Source organism: Hemicordylus capensis, chromosome 4 (genome assembly GCF_027244095.1).
Source record: "Hemicordylus capensis ecotype Gifberg chromosome 4, rHemCap1.1.pri, whole genome shotgun sequence".
NCBI lineage: Eukaryota > Metazoa > Chordata > Lepidosauria > Squamata > Cordylidae > Hemicordylus > Hemicordylus capensis.
Window position 1 is genome coordinate 11,126,569 of NC_069660.1, and position 16,815 is coordinate 11,143,383.

The 16,815-nt window shown below is 46.2% G+C and overlaps 1 protein-coding gene across 4 annotated transcripts in view; it reads left to right on the top strand.

Moving 5' to 3' along the window:
- Positions 1-16,815, top strand: part of CHRNA4 (cholinergic receptor nicotinic alpha 4 subunit) — a 93,969-nt gene that overhangs the window by 18,328 nt on the left and 58,826 nt on the right. For 2 of the 4 annotated variants that reach the window (XM_053250496.1, XM_053250499.1), the window contains exons 3-4: positions 14,224-14,268; positions 16,024-16,133. In XM_053250496.1, the coding sequence (XP_053106471.1) occupies positions 14,224-14,268; positions 16,024-16,133 (155 nt within the window). Of the gene's footprint in view, positions 1-123; positions 266-14,223; positions 14,269-16,023; positions 16,134-16,815 lie in introns of those variants that run through there. The other 2 variants (XM_053250497.1, XM_053250500.1) reach the window with 2 other exon arrangements.

Below are 16,815 nucleotides of genomic sequence, written 5' to 3' on the forward strand. Positions count from 1 at the left end.
CTGTAAATAGAGATAGTAGGGATACCAGTGAAAGGGAGCAGCAGGAATGCTGGGAATTGTGGGATGGTTGCCACCTGTAGTTTTAATTTGCACTCAAAATGTATATTTTTCTGTAATATTAAGCTGGTTTCTTCCTGGAAAAAGAAAAATGTGGTTCCCTTGGAGCAAAGTTTGCAGAGCCTGGCAGCAACAGCGTCTGAACAGAGAACGTCAGCCATGCTTTTGTGTTGACCTTCTGCATCCTTATAGGCCTTTGTCTGCTCAGGTAAATTGGAGACAGGAATAAATTTGCCAGAGCTGTTGAGCCATTGCTTTAGATACAAATGATTCCAGGCAAAACCAGGGCAAACCCACACGGAGTTCTCTGTTTTTCTTTCTTTCTGGTGGCGTAATATGAAAGAGAAGAAAGTCATCCTTTGCTAGGAAAGACACTTCTACAATGCTTTAAAATCAGAGAACTGGGGACAAACTAGGGGTGACTTGGGGGTGCTAGGGTTGTTGTTTTTTTTTAGTGTTTCACGCCCTGTATGCCACATCCCCAATCCAAATTGAGACATATCCACATTCCCCCAAGCCACAGCCCCACTCCAAATCAAGGCCGCTGTAGCTGCAATCACAGAATTCCCATAGCCCTATTCAGACATCATGTCGTATCTGTGTTCAGGTTTGTACACTTGTAGGTGTTTTTGTGTGCATGCCTGCAGTTGCATCTATTTTAAAAGGGGACCTAGGTACAGACTCCCTCAAAAGCAGGATACAGATAGGAAGTGGACTGCTGTGCCTGAGTTCAACATAGCAAGTGGACAGCTCCTCCTTATTCTGATTCTTTTTCTGTGTAAATTGTTTTGAGAACTTCAGAACACGGAACCGAGGAGACACAGAGATGGGCGCCTCGAGTGCCAGGCTGATGGGGGAATCCCACGAGGCGCTGCTTTCATCGTGTGGTGCTTTGTGGGATATGCAGAGGCCGGGAAAATGAGTCCCAGCCTCTGTGGCTCCACACTGCTCCTGGCAGTGCAGGTCGTGTATCCTAGCTGAAAGGATAAAGAGGGATATCGTCTGAGGGAAGGTAGGTGGAACGTACCTGCCTACCTGCCTCTCCCCTCCCCACCTGCCCAGTCGTGGGAATGGGCTCATTGGGAATTGCATTTGCAGCTCTTCTGCCACCTTGTCTAACATGGAGTTTGGCCCCCAATTTAGAAATGTCTTTTGAAAGAGACCTGGATTAGCCCTCATTCAAAATCCACCTCCCATCCAAGTGCATTAGGACATCTCTGACTGTGTTTTAATGCTCAGAATGCAGCAGTGGTTTATAGACACAGTGGGGGCCCAGCAAAGGACACAGGGGTTGTCCTTAGCTGTGAACAGGCTGGCCTTTAGCTGTCTGAATTAATTTGGAGCTTGAGTTAATGGGTAGCAGCCCTGTTCTAAAAGAGTTGCTGATAGCTGCCCTGCTTTGCAGATTGGCTGGAGAGAGCGAGCAAGGGAGGGAGGGAGGAAGAGAATATAGGTCTTCATTACTGATGCTTCAGGCTTTTAAAGCGATAAACTGGGGTTACTCCAAAGTTGCTTTTTGGTTGTTGAGATACAGGCCAACGCTGAAAATTAAAAGGAAATATAGTGTGTGCTTGCGTGCTCTGTTGGATTATAGCTTGTTTACCGTTCTAGTTCTCCCCAAAGAGTTTCCATCTATGGGTGATTCAGTTAAATCCAGGTGCATAGTGAGGGGAGAGGGGGCGGCTCCTCGCGTGTGCCAGCCACGCCCCCTGCATGCGATGTCACACACAGGGGGCGTGGCCAATAACAGACTGGCCAGTTTGGCCCTCCAGACCTCATTTCCCAGCCAGCTTCCTTGCTGGCTGGGTTTCCTCTTTGTTCTCTTGGAGAGAACAAAGGAAATACCAGTGGACAATGAAGCCAGATGGGAAATTAGGCCAGCCGGAGCGAGGGGCAAGTCAGGCGGCTCTCAGGAGCTGGGCGGCTTGGGTTTCTTGAACCCGTCCGCCTAATTTTAGCTCTGCCCCAGTTAAATCTGGAAAAATCAGCAGTCATTCCAAGTATCCTGTGTGGGTAGGGAAGAAAATTCAACATTAAGGCTCTACTCCTATCTATGTACACTTGCCTGGGAGTAACCCCTATTGCACATATTGAGTCTACTTCTGAGTAAACATGCATTGGACTGAGCTGCAAGCAGCTCACAAATTCCTAATAAGACGGCCAAGTAAATTTGCATGGAGGATGATGGAAGCAAGGGGATGGTGGAAGCAAGGGTTTGCAACGGGATGAACTCATCATAAACCAGTCCTAAGCAGCTGCCTTAGTCCAATTCATAATGGAGCAAGGGGAGGGGTCTTGGATAGAGAGAGTGTGTTTCCAGATTTCCCCATTTTGAACTTGAACTTTCCCACCATCATTAGCTGTCACCATGGTTCTCAAACATGGGCCCCCTGATGTTGGACTTCAGCTCCAATCATCTGACAATTGTCTCTGTCCTTGGAGGCTTCATTTAGCTATCTAGGCTAATAGCTGTTCCTCATGAGGACCAGAAGCTTGAGGTTTGATGTGAAGTGCTGCAGGGAGCTTATATAAGAAGCTCCCTGAGGGAGAAACTTTAGCCTTCTTCAGTTATTCAAAGAGTGGATGCAATGCCCCCAGGTAGAGGGGGACAGGAGTGTGCTGGCTAGCCAATCCCACCCCCCAATACCAACATGTTTGTGCCACTGATAGCAGAGTCTATAAATCAGCCATTTATGAACCCTTTATTAATATAAACAACTGCAAACAATACTGCATAACATGGCACAGCAGGATAGGGAAAAACCGGGACAAGGATATGGGTTTTTCTTGGGAAGTTTTAATATAGTGTTGTGAGCCACCCAGAGAACAATTTGTTATGGGGCAGCTAACAAATAAAGATGATGATGGTGATGATGACAACGACGACAAAGACGATGATTTTTATTGTTATTATTCTTTTATTAATATTAACTAACTTCTGCACCCCTAGTTCTCCCTGTCTCCCCCCATCCGTTCAGCCATTCTTCTCCCCTTTATCCCCCCTCCTTTTTTGAAAGGGGTTACTTTCAGCCCCAGTTCATTCTCCCCCCTTGCTTCAGCCCCAGTTCATCCCTCCCTCCCACGCCGCTGGTTTCAGTTCGTTCTCCTCCAAAGGCCAGCCTGGCCACTGCTTTCTGTCTCTGGCCGCTTGCTTTCCTCTCCCCCTCCCCTTGTTCACGAAATCTTGCGAGAGCTGCCACACATGGGATTAGTGACCGTTACACCTTAGATAGATAGATAGATAGATAGATAGATTAGATAAGGCAGGAGATCACATGGGTTGGAGCTCATAGCAAGAACAGAAAATAATTCCAGCTAGCTCAGGGGGTCCAAACTTTGATCCCCAGATGTTGCTGGATGGCAACTCTCATCATCCCCTCCAGCTATTGAAGGCAGGGGAAGATGGGAGTTGTAGTCCAGCAGCATCTGGGGACCCAAGGTTGAGACCCCCTGAGCCATGTTCCCTCAAACCGAGGTTCCCAATGTTGTTGACTGTAACTCCCATAATTCCAAAGCAATAGTCATTGCAGCTGGGGATTCTGGGAGTTGTAGTCAACAACATCTGGGAATCTTTCTTACAGGGAACATGGCCCCTGAGCTGTCATATTTATATCTCACCTTTCCTTCACAGAGTTCAAGGTAGCATACATTATCTTTGCAACAATCCTGTAATATTGCTCAAGATGGGAGTGGGGGTAAGGGTAAGGGTGGGGGAGAATTATCTAAGACCACCCAGTAAGCGTTTTGTTGAGCAGAAATCTGAATCCAAGTCCCACACTGTAGACATCATCATAATCATCATCTACATTTTATATCCCGCTCTTCCTCCAAGGAGCCCAGAGCGGTGTACTACATACTTGAGTTTCTCCTCACAACAACCCTGTGAAGTAGGTTAGGCTGAGAGAGAAGTGACTGGCCCAGAGTCACCCAGCTAGTATCATGGCTGAATGGGGATTTGAACTCGGGTCTCCCTGGTCCTAGTCCAGCACTCTAACCACTACACCACGCAGTACATAAACATCCTGAAAGAATGATACTTTTAAGTTGTGTATTTTAAACCAGGGGTTATCAAACTTGTGTCCCCATATATTGTTGGACTACAACTCCATCATCCCTGGCCACAATAGACAAAGACCTCTATGGCAAGGGGTGATGGGGTTTGTAGTCTAACAACATCTAGGACACATCCCCAAAGACAAGGGTGGACAAAGACTACAACTCCCATCATCCCTAGCCACAATTGCAGTTCAGCAGCAACTGGGCAAGTAGGTAGGTTTCCTACCCCCGCCCAAAGGCCATTCTGCCTGGGGATCATCGAAGTTGTCATCTAGCATCTGGAGACAAGATTTGAGAACCTTTGTTTTAAACTGCTCCTGTCCCCTGCGTTCCTTGCCTCTCAAACTGACTTCATTGGTATGCATGGCTTTATATTTTGCAACTTCATGTCCAGCGCTTCTGAGCTGCAAATAAGTCCAAAACAGATGATGGACAAAAGCACCGAGGGATGCATAGATTGTCACGGCCAGTACCTGATGATGCATTTTGCAAAGCAGTTTGCCAACTCTTGGTATCTGCCATGAATGCAGAATGTGTCACAGAATAATAAAATGCAGCTGGGTTTTCAAAACATGTTGCGCTCTGATTTCACACATGGACAAGGCTGCTTCCTCTTGGAAGGGAAGGAAAAACCTCCAGCATATTGTTCATGTAGATGTGAGTTCATGTAAATATATGCAGACTTGTTGATTTCTTTGAATAGAGGATGGGTTTGATATTACTAGGCAAGGGGAACAAAGGAAGCTGCCTTCTACCGAGTCAAACCATGGGTCCATCTAGCTCAGTATTGTCTACACAGACTGGCAGCGGCTTCTCCAGGGTTGCAGGCAGGAGTGTCTCTCAGCCCTATCTTGGAGATGTTGTCAGGGAGGGAACTTGAAACCTTCTCCTCTTCCCAGAGCAGCTCCATCACCTAAGGGGAATGTCTTACAGTGCTCACACATGTAGTCTCCCATTCAAATGCAAAGCAGGGCAGACCCTGCTTAGCAAAGGGGACAATTCGTGCTTGTTACCACAAGACTTACTCTCTCAGACTGGTTTAAAACTAACTAGGTGTCAGCTGAGGCATGTCAAAGATTTTCAGGAAGAATTCCAGCTTCTTGGGGCCTGAGCTGTAAATTTCCACCAGTAACTCTGTCTGCTTATTCTCTTTTTAGCTGGTTCTGTTACTGCTGCCAAACTGTCAGCATTGCTTAGTTCAGTTAGAAGCCCTGGATGTTTTTAAGCACACATGATTGATTCGCAGTTACCCTCCATCATTGTATTTGTAGTCTTACAACTACTTGAAGAGTTGTGCATGAAAGCTTGGCCTGCAAGAATGAAGATGGTTTGATGTGAAAGGAAATATTCCTGAGATGAGAATGGGCAATGTTCATTTACAGAAGCAGTTTGGAGTGTGTGTTTAGGGACCATTCAGATGAAGACGAACAGCCCCCTTGGGAGTGAAATACACTGACAGCAGGTTGGGACATACTTCAGTGGCATCAAGTAGGGATGTGCGAACTGGCTCAAGGTTGAGCCGGTTTGCCATCGAACTGGTCCGGCTCAAGGGCTTGCCCTTGAGTCGGACCGGGCTTGTCCTCAAGCAGGACCAGGCCTGGTTTGGCTCGCCCTCCGGCTGAAACCACCCCCCAGGTTGGCTCGGAGTCGATTCAGGGGTTCTAAAGTTAATTTAGAAACAAACAAACAAACACTCACTGCCAGGTCTGGCAGGGGGTGCTGCCGTGGCTATGGGGGCCCCCCTGCCATTTCCCCTTTCCCCACCATCCTCCCCCCACTCTTCCAAGGGCTGTTTTGGCATTTGCATGGCCGGAGCATGACCCAGGCCACACAAATGGCCAGGGTGGATGCGTGGCGGCCTCCAAAATGGCCACCACCACTGGAGAAAGGGCCAGAACGGCCCGGAAATGGCTGAAATGGCCCTTGGACAAGTGGGGAGAGGCTGGCAGGGGGAGGAGGAAATGGCAGAGATCCCGCCCATGACCACGGCAGCACTCCCCAAGACTGCTGGACCTGGTGGTGAGTGTGTTTTAATTTTTTTAAAACTTTAGAATCCCTGAGCTGAGCCAGGGGTCTATTCAGGGGGCACAAAACTGAACATGTCTGGTTCAGTTCGAGTCCAGTTCGGACTCGAATCAGGCAAACTGGTTTCGTGCACACCCCTAACATCAGGGTATGCATGCTCTCAGTGCATACCCACCACTTTGCATGTTTGGGCCATGTTGATGTAAACTGGCCCACTATTTGCATACGCAGAACATAACATGGGAATAGCGTTGATTCAGATATGTATGTGTGAACACTGTACACAGATTGTGCATGCATTGCAAGCAACATGTGAATAGGGCTAGACTTCAGCACTTGCTTTTGCAGACAAATGCTCAACCCGGGAAAAGCCGGAGGTGCCGTCACAGAGCACTTTGGCTTCTGGGGCATGGATGGACATCTGGCATGTTGGCATTTCCCCTGCTCTTGGGTACAATGTGCCCACTTTTTGAAGAGGGCTATAGTCATCGGGGTGGAAGAGAAGGATGAGGGCTGCAGGCTCATTCTGAATTGACTGGAGAGAGAGAAGTAGGGCAAGAAAGAAACCCACGGAGTCTGTAAATCTCCCTATTACTCTTTGATCTGTGTAAAGAGTGAGCAAAAAAATAAAAAACAAATGGCCAGGTAATAATGGCTTCTCCCCACAGTCTTCAGCAAACAACACTCCTGCTTTTATCCAATAATTATCTGACACTCTGGAAGTGGAAACATTTCACACCATAATCTCCCTCCGGGAAGAGTCCAAAGTGTGATTCCAGCGAAAGTTAATACACAACGACCATTAAGTCTGGCCAAGCGCTACCGATTTATCTTTCTGACATTGTTCTTTGCTGCAGAGATGTCTTTGCGCCCTGTTGGGGCCATGGCCATTTCGAGATTTGGCTTAGAAGAGCACTTTCGTGGCTAAGGCAGAAAGCAACAGCAGTGCCCTCAGCTGGAGGGCCCGAGAGGGGAAATGTGTAGAGACGAAGCTAAAATAAACCTAGAGGGTCAAGGGTGCAAGTTATAGAAAGAAAGGTTGGAAGAACACTTGATTTAGCCTACAGAACAAAAGATTAAGGGAAGACGTGCTAAGTTTTGGCTCAGAAATTGTGCAAGGCAACCCGGGCAGTTGGAGAACTGTCCACACAGTGCTGCATTTGTGTAAACACCGCAGTTGATACACCACAACAGGGCAGTTTGGCTCTGATGTAAACAAATTCCACAATTTTTACACAAATTCAGTTGTGTGATGCTAGAGTAATTATTTCCAGTGGGTATTCCATAATTGTGTAAGCACAACATTATGCTGGAGTGGAATTGCCCTGTTGTGGAACACACACTGTGATGTGTGTGTGTGGATGGATAGATAGATAGATAGAATCTTTACTTTTATATCTCACTCTTCCTCCAAGGAGCCCAGAGCCATATACATGGTTATTTTTATCCTCACACCCTGTGAGGTAGGTTAGGCTATGTGACTGGCTCAGAGTCACCCAGTGAGTTTCATGGCTGAATGAGGATGTGAACTCAGGTCCACATGGGTGTGGTGTGGTGTAGTGCAGATGTGAGCCACAGTTCACATATCGCTGGATGGTGCAAGTCATCAAAGTGGTGATTTGCATGTAAGAATGGGACATCATGGCTACAACACCCACAGATCTCACTTTCATATCTCTTCCCATCCTCTCCTACCACATTGCCTCTGAGTGAGGTCAATTCAAGCACGCACAGCCATAAATCACCAAATGTTGGGCAATAAGAAGTGTGGGATTGTTTGTATGTATGAACCATGTCATAAGGGCTTTAACAGGGCAGGATTAGATTACCTCTAAAAAGTATTTCAGCAATCAGCTGAAGGCTTTGTAGGGCATGGCAAGGCAGATGCAGGGTGGGCAGACACGTGTAAGGAGAATAGTTGTAAGGTTTTTGGATGGCAATAAAGTGTGAGATCCAAGTGTATTTTTACTCACTGTAGTTTTTACTCACTGTACGTATGTTTCTGCAAGACTTCCATGCTCCTTCTTAGCACAATCTAATCCCATGTACACATGCTAAGCAGGACCTTTGCATGTTTTCCACAGCTCCACCTGCTGGCCAGGTCTTGCATTCCAAGAAGAACTCACCCCTTTTCATTACTACCTTTGTTGTGACTGGGGGAAAGAGTTTTTCCCCCCCTCAGAATGCAAGAGCTGGCTAGCCGTGGTGCTGTGAAAATCATGCAAAGGTCCCTGCTTAGCATGTGTTCATGGGATAGGATTGTGCTAGGAAGGAGTGAGGATGAGGTCTCTGCTCAATGTGCATACAGAGGGTTATACAGAGGGTAAAGAAGAATTAAAGAAGCTAAAGAAGAGTGTAAAGAAGAATGACTACATGTAAAGAAGACTAAACTAATGACAACGGGTACAGCAACCAGCCTCAGAATTGACAATGAAGACATTGAAGTGGCGGATAGCTTCTGCCTTTTAGGATTGACTGTCAACAGTAAAGGATCCAGCAGTTAAGAAATATGCCGCAGACTAACACTTGGTAGGGTTGCAATGAAGGCTTCGGAAAGGATATTTAGATGCCATGATATGTCTATAACTACAAAGAAAAGAATCATTCGGACAATGTTTTCCCCATGACACTCTATGGATGTGAAAGCTGGACTTTGAAGAAGGAGGACAGAAAAATTATTGACACTTTTGAACTTTTGAGGATACCCTGGACAGCCAGGAAAACAAACAAATGGATCATAGAACAAATCAATCCAGAATTTTCACTCGAGGCACCAATGACCAAACTATCATACTTCGGACACATTATGTGAAGACCCAACTCCCTTGAGAAGTCCCTAATGCTGGGGAAAGTTGAAGCCAAGAGAAGAAGAGGACGACCAGCAGCAAGGTGGATGGATTTGATTAGGACAGCAATGAATGCACCACCTGAAAGGCCAAGTTGAAGACAGATCATCCTGGAGAGACTCTATGTGGTCGTTAAGAGTCGACACTGACTTGACAGCACTCAATCAATCAGTCCAAGAAGGAGCATGGAAGTCTGCAGGAGCATCTGCACAACAAGTGAGATTGCACTTGGAGCTTGTGCAAAAGCTTTGCAATTCCCACACTTTATTGCTATCTGGAAACTCCTAAGTCTGGCACCAGCGCAGTCCTTACCATGGAGACCAGTTGCTCCGGCTGAAATGCATCAGCAGATTCTGGAGACCTATGCAGCATGGTGATCCCTCATTGAGCCCTTGTGACACCAGATAGAATGCTGAGTAATCCCGGATGGGCCAGGCAACAAGGCTGCCATACCTCCTTCTGGGCAGCAGCAGTGACAGTGCCCCAGAACCAACATATAACAGGCTTGAAGCATCAATGGCTTCATCTCTGGAAACAGCCCGAGGTTGTGCACAGAGCAAAGCTGTTATGGTCTCCAATCTGAGACCTCCCAGCACCTTATATCTAAATTTATTCTCCTTCTGCTTGCAGCAGGTATAGTAAAATCGTACAAGTTCTGACTTCTGGGGCTTGTTTCCTTGGGCCTGTCAGTCCAATTTTCTGTCTTATTAATTCTGGACCAGGCCAGAGAGATGATGGTGTGCTTGCCAGTGAGTACTGCCTTTGGGGTATCATTGGGCATGCTTCAGACACTATCATTAATCCATAGTCCTAACTACAGCAAAAATGAATTTTCTCTCCCCAAGTTTACCATTGCAAATGTTTTAAATGGCAGATTTACTTCTATAGAACACCAGCTACATACGGGACTGTGCAGAGCATGAGAAGCTAGGAGGTTGCTCCGAGGGGCTTACAATCTAAGCAAGCCCCTTGGGGGACTTTAATAAGTGAGACTTTAATAATGAGCAGCTGCACAATGCACTTGCGCCTTTCTACCTCAGTAAAAACCCGGTAAAAAAACCTTGGGCTACCCAGCATAGCAGTGCAGGGTTTGGGGGACTGATTCTGGCGCTCCTCATAAGCAGCCCTTCCCAGGTTGGGCTGTGCAGTCCTGGAGTAGGACTCCTCGTGTGCATGCCCTTGATACTGAGCTAGATGGACCACTGGTATGACTCAGAATAAGGCAGCTTCCTATGTTCCCAACATTTGTTTGCCCGATGATCATTTCCTTTCTGGGCTTTCTCTACAGCTATCTACACCCTTCCAGTGTCTTGACAGGGTTTTGTTGTTGTTGTCATCATCAAAGTTTTACAATTTAAAAAATAAATTCCTTTCCAATTGAAACGAAAAGCAAAACAAAACAAAACACCTTTCAGCTCTTTTATTTCACTCAAGTGAAGAACTTTGCATGCCCTTTCCAGTCATTTTCACGCTTTCTCGGCTGATATATATTTTTAAAAAACAGCCCCCAATCCTGGCTGGTTCCATGTCCCCAGTTTGAGCCCTTCTCAAAGTATCCTCCTTATCAGGAGCATCGCTACAATTGAAAAAGGCCACGCGGGGCGGGGGCGGGACATGCCACTGGGGCCCAGAAGAAGAGGGGGCCTGCCAGCCAAGCAAAGGCTTGAAGTCAGGGAAGTGCAGTCACAGGGGCCCAGCTTCACTTTTTGACTTTTTGTCCAGCCCTAATACTCTAAAACAAACTGAAGAAGATGAGGAAATGGAGAGCAGAGCAGTCAAGGAGATAAGTGCAGTAAAGGATACATGTAAGAGGCTATCACCATCTTACAGTGAATTAATCGATCATTTGACTGCCGCACACAAAAAATAAAGCTCACATCATTTCAGTGCCAAGGTTAAAACAACAAGAAAAAAATCAAATATACTTTGCTTAGGATATTGCAGTTGCATCTTGTCCCCAGGGCCAGCAACAGCAAAATAATACCCAAAGGATGCCTTTTCTAGCAATTACTTTTAAAGAGCAGATAATGAGGAAGGGGAGAACGCCATATATGGTGGACTTTGTGTTCTACAGAAGGAGATGCTGTGGTTAAAGCATACTTTGGAAGCAGAGGGGCATGGATTTTGAAAGGCAGGGCATGCATAGTAATAATCTCTTTTGACTCTAGCAAAGATTATTCATTAAAACCAAGTAAAAGGAGAAAATAAGCAACATTATAAATTCATGACCTTCGGTGTCTGGGTGTAAACTCACAGACTTGCTGGTCCCTTAGATATTTAGTAGGGCAGAGCAGAAAGTTATCACGTGAAAACTTTTGCCCTACATTTTAGGGCTTAGGAGGGAAATAGCAGACGCCTCTTCATCGGTTTCGCAGAGAAAGCAATGGGGTGGGCCAAAAGGCCCTCGCTCTAGGGTTCTTCAGTATTCCTTTTCTGGGTGGAGACACAAAATGGGTGGTGTCAGCTATGTACACAGTGCTGGAGCATTATAATTTTTTGTAGTCGTTGCTGCCCAGTGTCTGCCATTTTTTCTCCCTCCAGGGACAGGAGTATGACATTGCATTGCTCAAAGGGGATTCTGGGTAAAAAACGGCAGACTCAAGTCGATGGCTGCTGGTGTTCACAACAATTGTTGTGCAATTGTGTTCACAACAATTTTGATTGTTTAATTACTGTTTTATGATGTTTTAATTGTTAATTGTTATTTTATACTGTTTTATAATTTTTGTTTTAATTGTTAACTGATTTTAATGGTTTTGTTTCAATTGTAAACTGCCCTGAGTCATTTTGGAAGGGCGGTATAAAAATCGAATGAATAAATAAATAAATAAAATCACTGCTGCTGCTACCAGTTTATGGTGGCTGGGGATGATGGGAGTTGTAGTTCAACAACAGCTGGAGAGTCAAGGTTGCCTATATTACTGCTATAGATAGCAATAGCAATAGCACTTACATTTATATACCGCTCTATAGCTGGAAGCTCTCTAAGCGGTTTACAATGATTTAGCATATTGCCCCCAACATTCTGGGTACTGGATGAGATATTAAATTGCCCTTTATATAATTCTGGCCAGTATTACAGTTCTTCATGAGCAAGCAAGGCAATGCGGAAGGTGGGCGGCTTGTTTGACTGATTATCTTACTTGATAATTAACATTTCAGAGGGACACCTGAGTTTTTAATTTCTCTGTTGTAATCCTTGTGAAGACAGGAGGGTGCTGTTTAATTTAATTTCTTTTCTGATCTGAAGGGCAGGCATTGGGATGGTTACTGTTGGCCAACGGGGGCAGAGCCACAGAGTGGAAACCGCCTCCGCAGTGTTTAGTAACGGAGAGTCATGCTGTGTATGTGGCAGCAGTTTTCACTGATCCCCCTGGAACCGCCCCCCGTGACCCAGAAGTATGTCCCTGAGGGCTGTGCGGCTCTGAGGGATCTACTTCCGGGTTGCAGGGAGAGCTTCTGTGGGGATGCGAGATAGATGAAAACCGTGATCTCCCACACATACAGTGTGACTCTGCATTACAAAATGCTGCAGACAGGGATGTAGCTAGGTGAGAGGGGGCCCATGTATGCCCCTCTCCCTGGCAGCCCCTTGGAGTGAGGGAGATAAAGAAGAAAATAGAGAGGGGTTGAGCTGGGGGGGTCCTCAGGAGCTGTGGGGCCCGGGCTTTTTGAACCCATGTGCTCAATTATAGCTACACCCCTGGCTACAAAAGACGTGGCACTTGCACCTCCACATGGTTATTCAGAATGATCATCCTAGAAATCAGGGGGTCATCTTAAATTCAGAGTTATCTTCCTTTTGGATAAATAGAGGTGTAACTTTTATCTGACTTGTATTTTTAAGGGGGTCTTCTATTCAGGTGAATATGGGCATTTGTCCTCATGACTGTTGGCTGTGCTGATCCTTTTGTCTGGGAATTGTGGTAGCCTTCAGCTGTGAACAATAATTGTTTGCATCAATACGAGGAAAAACACACACTAGTTTTTCTTATGATGTGTAGTTGACAGTTAAAAATATACCTATGAAGCAAGTGTGTATGAAACAGCAGGCTTTAGTGTTTTTGCCTTGTTTATGCGTTTGCTATACAGCATTTATTTATCCAGCTATCTATTTATATCCCACTCTTCCTCCGAGGAGCCTATAGTGGTGCACATGGTTATCATTATCCTCACATCAACCCTGTGAGGTAGGTTAGGCTGAGAGATATGTGACTGGCCCAGAGTCAGCCAGTGAGTTTCTTGGCTGAGTGGGGACTTGAACTCAGGTCTCCCTTGTCTAACAATACTCTAACTACTACACCACACTCCCCCTACCCCACCAAGACTGGGCATGTTTAGCATGGAGAAAAGAAGATTGAGGTTAGTCGTCTCCAAATATCTGAAGGGCTGCCACATAGAAGGAGGAGCAGACGTGTTCTCTGTTGCTCCTGACGACAGGACTAGAGAACCAGGGAGCTGAAATGACAAGGCAACCGATTTAGGCTAGACACGAAGAAGAATTTCCAAACTGTAAGGGCTGTTGGACAGTGGAACAGTCCTCTTTACACAGTAGCTCTCCTCTGCTGGACAGTTTCAAACAGAGGCCGGACAGCTGCTTGTTAGGGAAACTCTTGAATTCCTGCATTGAACAGCGGGTTGGATCAGAGGACTTCCAGGTCTTCCAACTTTAACATTCTATGAACTGGCGGACCCCTGGAGAATGGGAACTCTAGCAACCCATGCCAAACATTTTAGCAAGAAATCTCCGAAAGGCAAAACTAGCAACAGTGTTTACCGATCCAGGGAGCAGAAAACAGGAGCTGTCCCTGATCAATGGGGACTGTAGGAGGGTATTCCTTTTCGAGCCTGGAGCTTATACGCTCCCAAGATAATTTTGGCAAACTGCAAGCTGCCGGGCTCATGTGTTTAGCAGGCCTAAGATTAGCAATACCCCCCCCCCCAATGGCTAACACTGAGTAGCCCTTTAGCTTCTGTCGTACAAACCAGAGGAGCCACCACATGGATTCAAAATGTTTGGGTTTCTGAGTGGTGAGAAGCAGCTGTGTTCTCTTTTACACTAAGCTTCAGTAACATCTGCCTTTTTAGCTGACACTTAAATACATTTATTACGGCGATTATTGGTGATTTGCAAAAACTGGACGGCAGCAGCAAAAGCTGCTGCTTCAAGAGCATTTGGGGACAAGAGTCACTCTTCTTACAACTCAGACTTGACTCCCCCTCCTTTTGCTTTTTCCAGGATGAAAAGAACCAAATGATGACCACGAACGTGTGGGTGAAACAAGTGAGTCAATTGAGATGCTTTTCCTTGTATTTATCATGTTTCCTATATTTTACTAGCCTCTAACTAGCCTAGTAGCTAGAAAGCAGATGCTATGACCCAGTGAAAGTTTCCCTGTGCAAATAATTCCATGCTGTTATGCTGTCATTTCAACGTGTCTTAGCTGGGAGAATTTCCTCATGGATTGTGCCCCAAAATGTGCCCCAGGTGGTCATCGATATGTCTCCCAGATATAAAAAAAGAAAGAGGAAGGAGGGTAGCAGCACAAAAAAAAAAAAAAAAAAAAAAAGAGGAAAGGAAAAAGAGGCATGCCTTCAACCCGTAAAGATGCCCTAAACTGAGCTGGACTACTGGTCTGTTGGAGCTTAGTGAAAAAAGATTTAATTTGCATGTGGAAGTTGTCTGCACATATGGAAGTATGCAAATCACCCAGGAGACAGCTCCAGGAAACACCTACAAGGTAGTGGAGGGAAATGATGTAGCGGGGAGGAGTTAAGTGTTCTAAAGCATCAGAAGTTGGGATACTGCTACATGCATTAGTGTGTAATGTTTAGTTTGCTTGTAAAGTTCATGCAGTCATTTGCTGGATTTTAATGCAGCTTCTAAAGTGCAGACTATGGTCCTTCTAGACTGCAAAAAACTGCACAACCTGAAGAGCTTGTCTGCAAGTCAGAAGGGAAGCTTTACTCAGCATATACCTGCTCTCACAGGCCTGTGTCTTCTCTCCCAGTGTGAGGTCAAAGGCTGGTCAGAGGGCCAGCAGGAACCTTGCGCAATTCCTACAGCTCCACCTGCTGGCCAGCTCTTGCTTTCTGTGCATAACCCACCCCTTTTCATTAGTAAAAGTGCTAATGAAAAAAGAGTGGGTTATTCACAGAAGCAAGAGCTGGCTGGCAGGTGGCAATGTGGCAATCATGCAAGGCTCCTTGCTGGCCTTCTCTGTAGTGACCTGCCTTGGCCAACTGCCCAGCAGCTATGGAAAAACCACTCTTTTCAGAGGGGAAGGGAGAGGCGACAGACAGGAACAGAGACAGAGTGTAGTCAAAACGTTGCCAGAAGTCAAGCACTGGGAATTCCATAGGATTGGAGGGGGCGGGTAAACATGACTCATGGTCAGACAACAACAAACAGGTCCAGATTTCTAGGTCACGCTTGCTCACGGTAGGGTTGGTCACCACGGACATTGTTTCCAGCACAGAACTAGCTTTCAGGCTTCTCTAAATAGGCAGTATGCTGAGGGCCCTGCCCAATACTGCAGCTGTGCCTTGTCAGGGAGATGCAGCCAGATCAAAGCTGGAACACCTGTTCCTTCTGGCCAGCCTCTCCGACCTTCATCCCTCTGAGCCTGTACTCTGGCCAAATGCCACAGTCGGGGATCTGGGGCAGGCACCTTGACTTCAGTGGCCTCGAAGGCTTCATTAGGAGGAGCGGGGGAAGATGGTAGAGGGACCCGCAGGCCTGTCAGCTCTGGCTCTGCTGAGTCAACAGGAGTTTCAGCCTGCTCCCCCTGCTCTGGGTCTTCATCTGAGGAATCCTTCTCCACGACCCCCATGGGAGTCATCACAGACAGTCTCACCAGGCTGTGCGCTTGCACTGGGAAAGGAGACACAAGGCTGCAGGAATGTGTGGAGCTTGAATAAACTTTTGCTTCCAACTTGCAGGCAAGCTCACACCATTTTTTGGCGGTGTGGAACGACCCTTAGTTTCAGCTTCACATTTGGGATGAATTAGCTGTGCTGTTTTTTGTTTTGTTTTCAGGAGTGGCATGACTATAAGTTACGTTGGGATCCAGAGGAATATGAAAATGTGACATCGATACGAATTCCATCAGAGCTCATTTGGAGGCCGGACATTGTTCTCTACAACAAGTAAGCGCGCATTCTGAGCATACCTGCTTTAGAACATTGATTCCTCAACTGTGTTAGTACAGCTCTTTAGAAACATTTAGGGATACTTTGTTGTTATTAAAATCATTTATACCAGTTATTAAACAGCATTGTGAGCTTTTGTTTAAAAATGTGGTATATAACCTCTAGGCTAATTGGTAGCGAAGAGCTATATAACCTCCAGCATGGAGGTTATATAACCTCCACACTTGCACAATAAACAAAGTTGCACATCCACAAGAAAATCTCACAGCAAAATCCCAAAGTTGCTTTCTTGCACAAATGATCCCTGTAATGCAAATGGAGAGAGGAAGATGTTTCCCAGCAGGAGGTGCACAACAGGTTGCACACTTGGTTGCACAAGTGCAAAGATGTTTGGGCTAGCGCAACACTAGTCTGAACTGCAAATAAGGATGTGCATGAACAGTGGTTCAATCCGTGGTTTGAGCACAGTTTGGGAGCTTTAAGAAAGAGGAGAGCAGGTCCTTATGCAGCTTCCTGCTGGGCTGGCACACATCCCCAAAAGCCTGCGCGGTGCCAGCACACAAATGGCACCCGCACATGTGTGGATGCCATGTGCGTTCTTGCACTGTGTGGGGGTTATTGGGATGCATGCTGCCCCAGCAAGAAACTGCATGGGGTGGTGGAGAGCAGGTAAGGACCT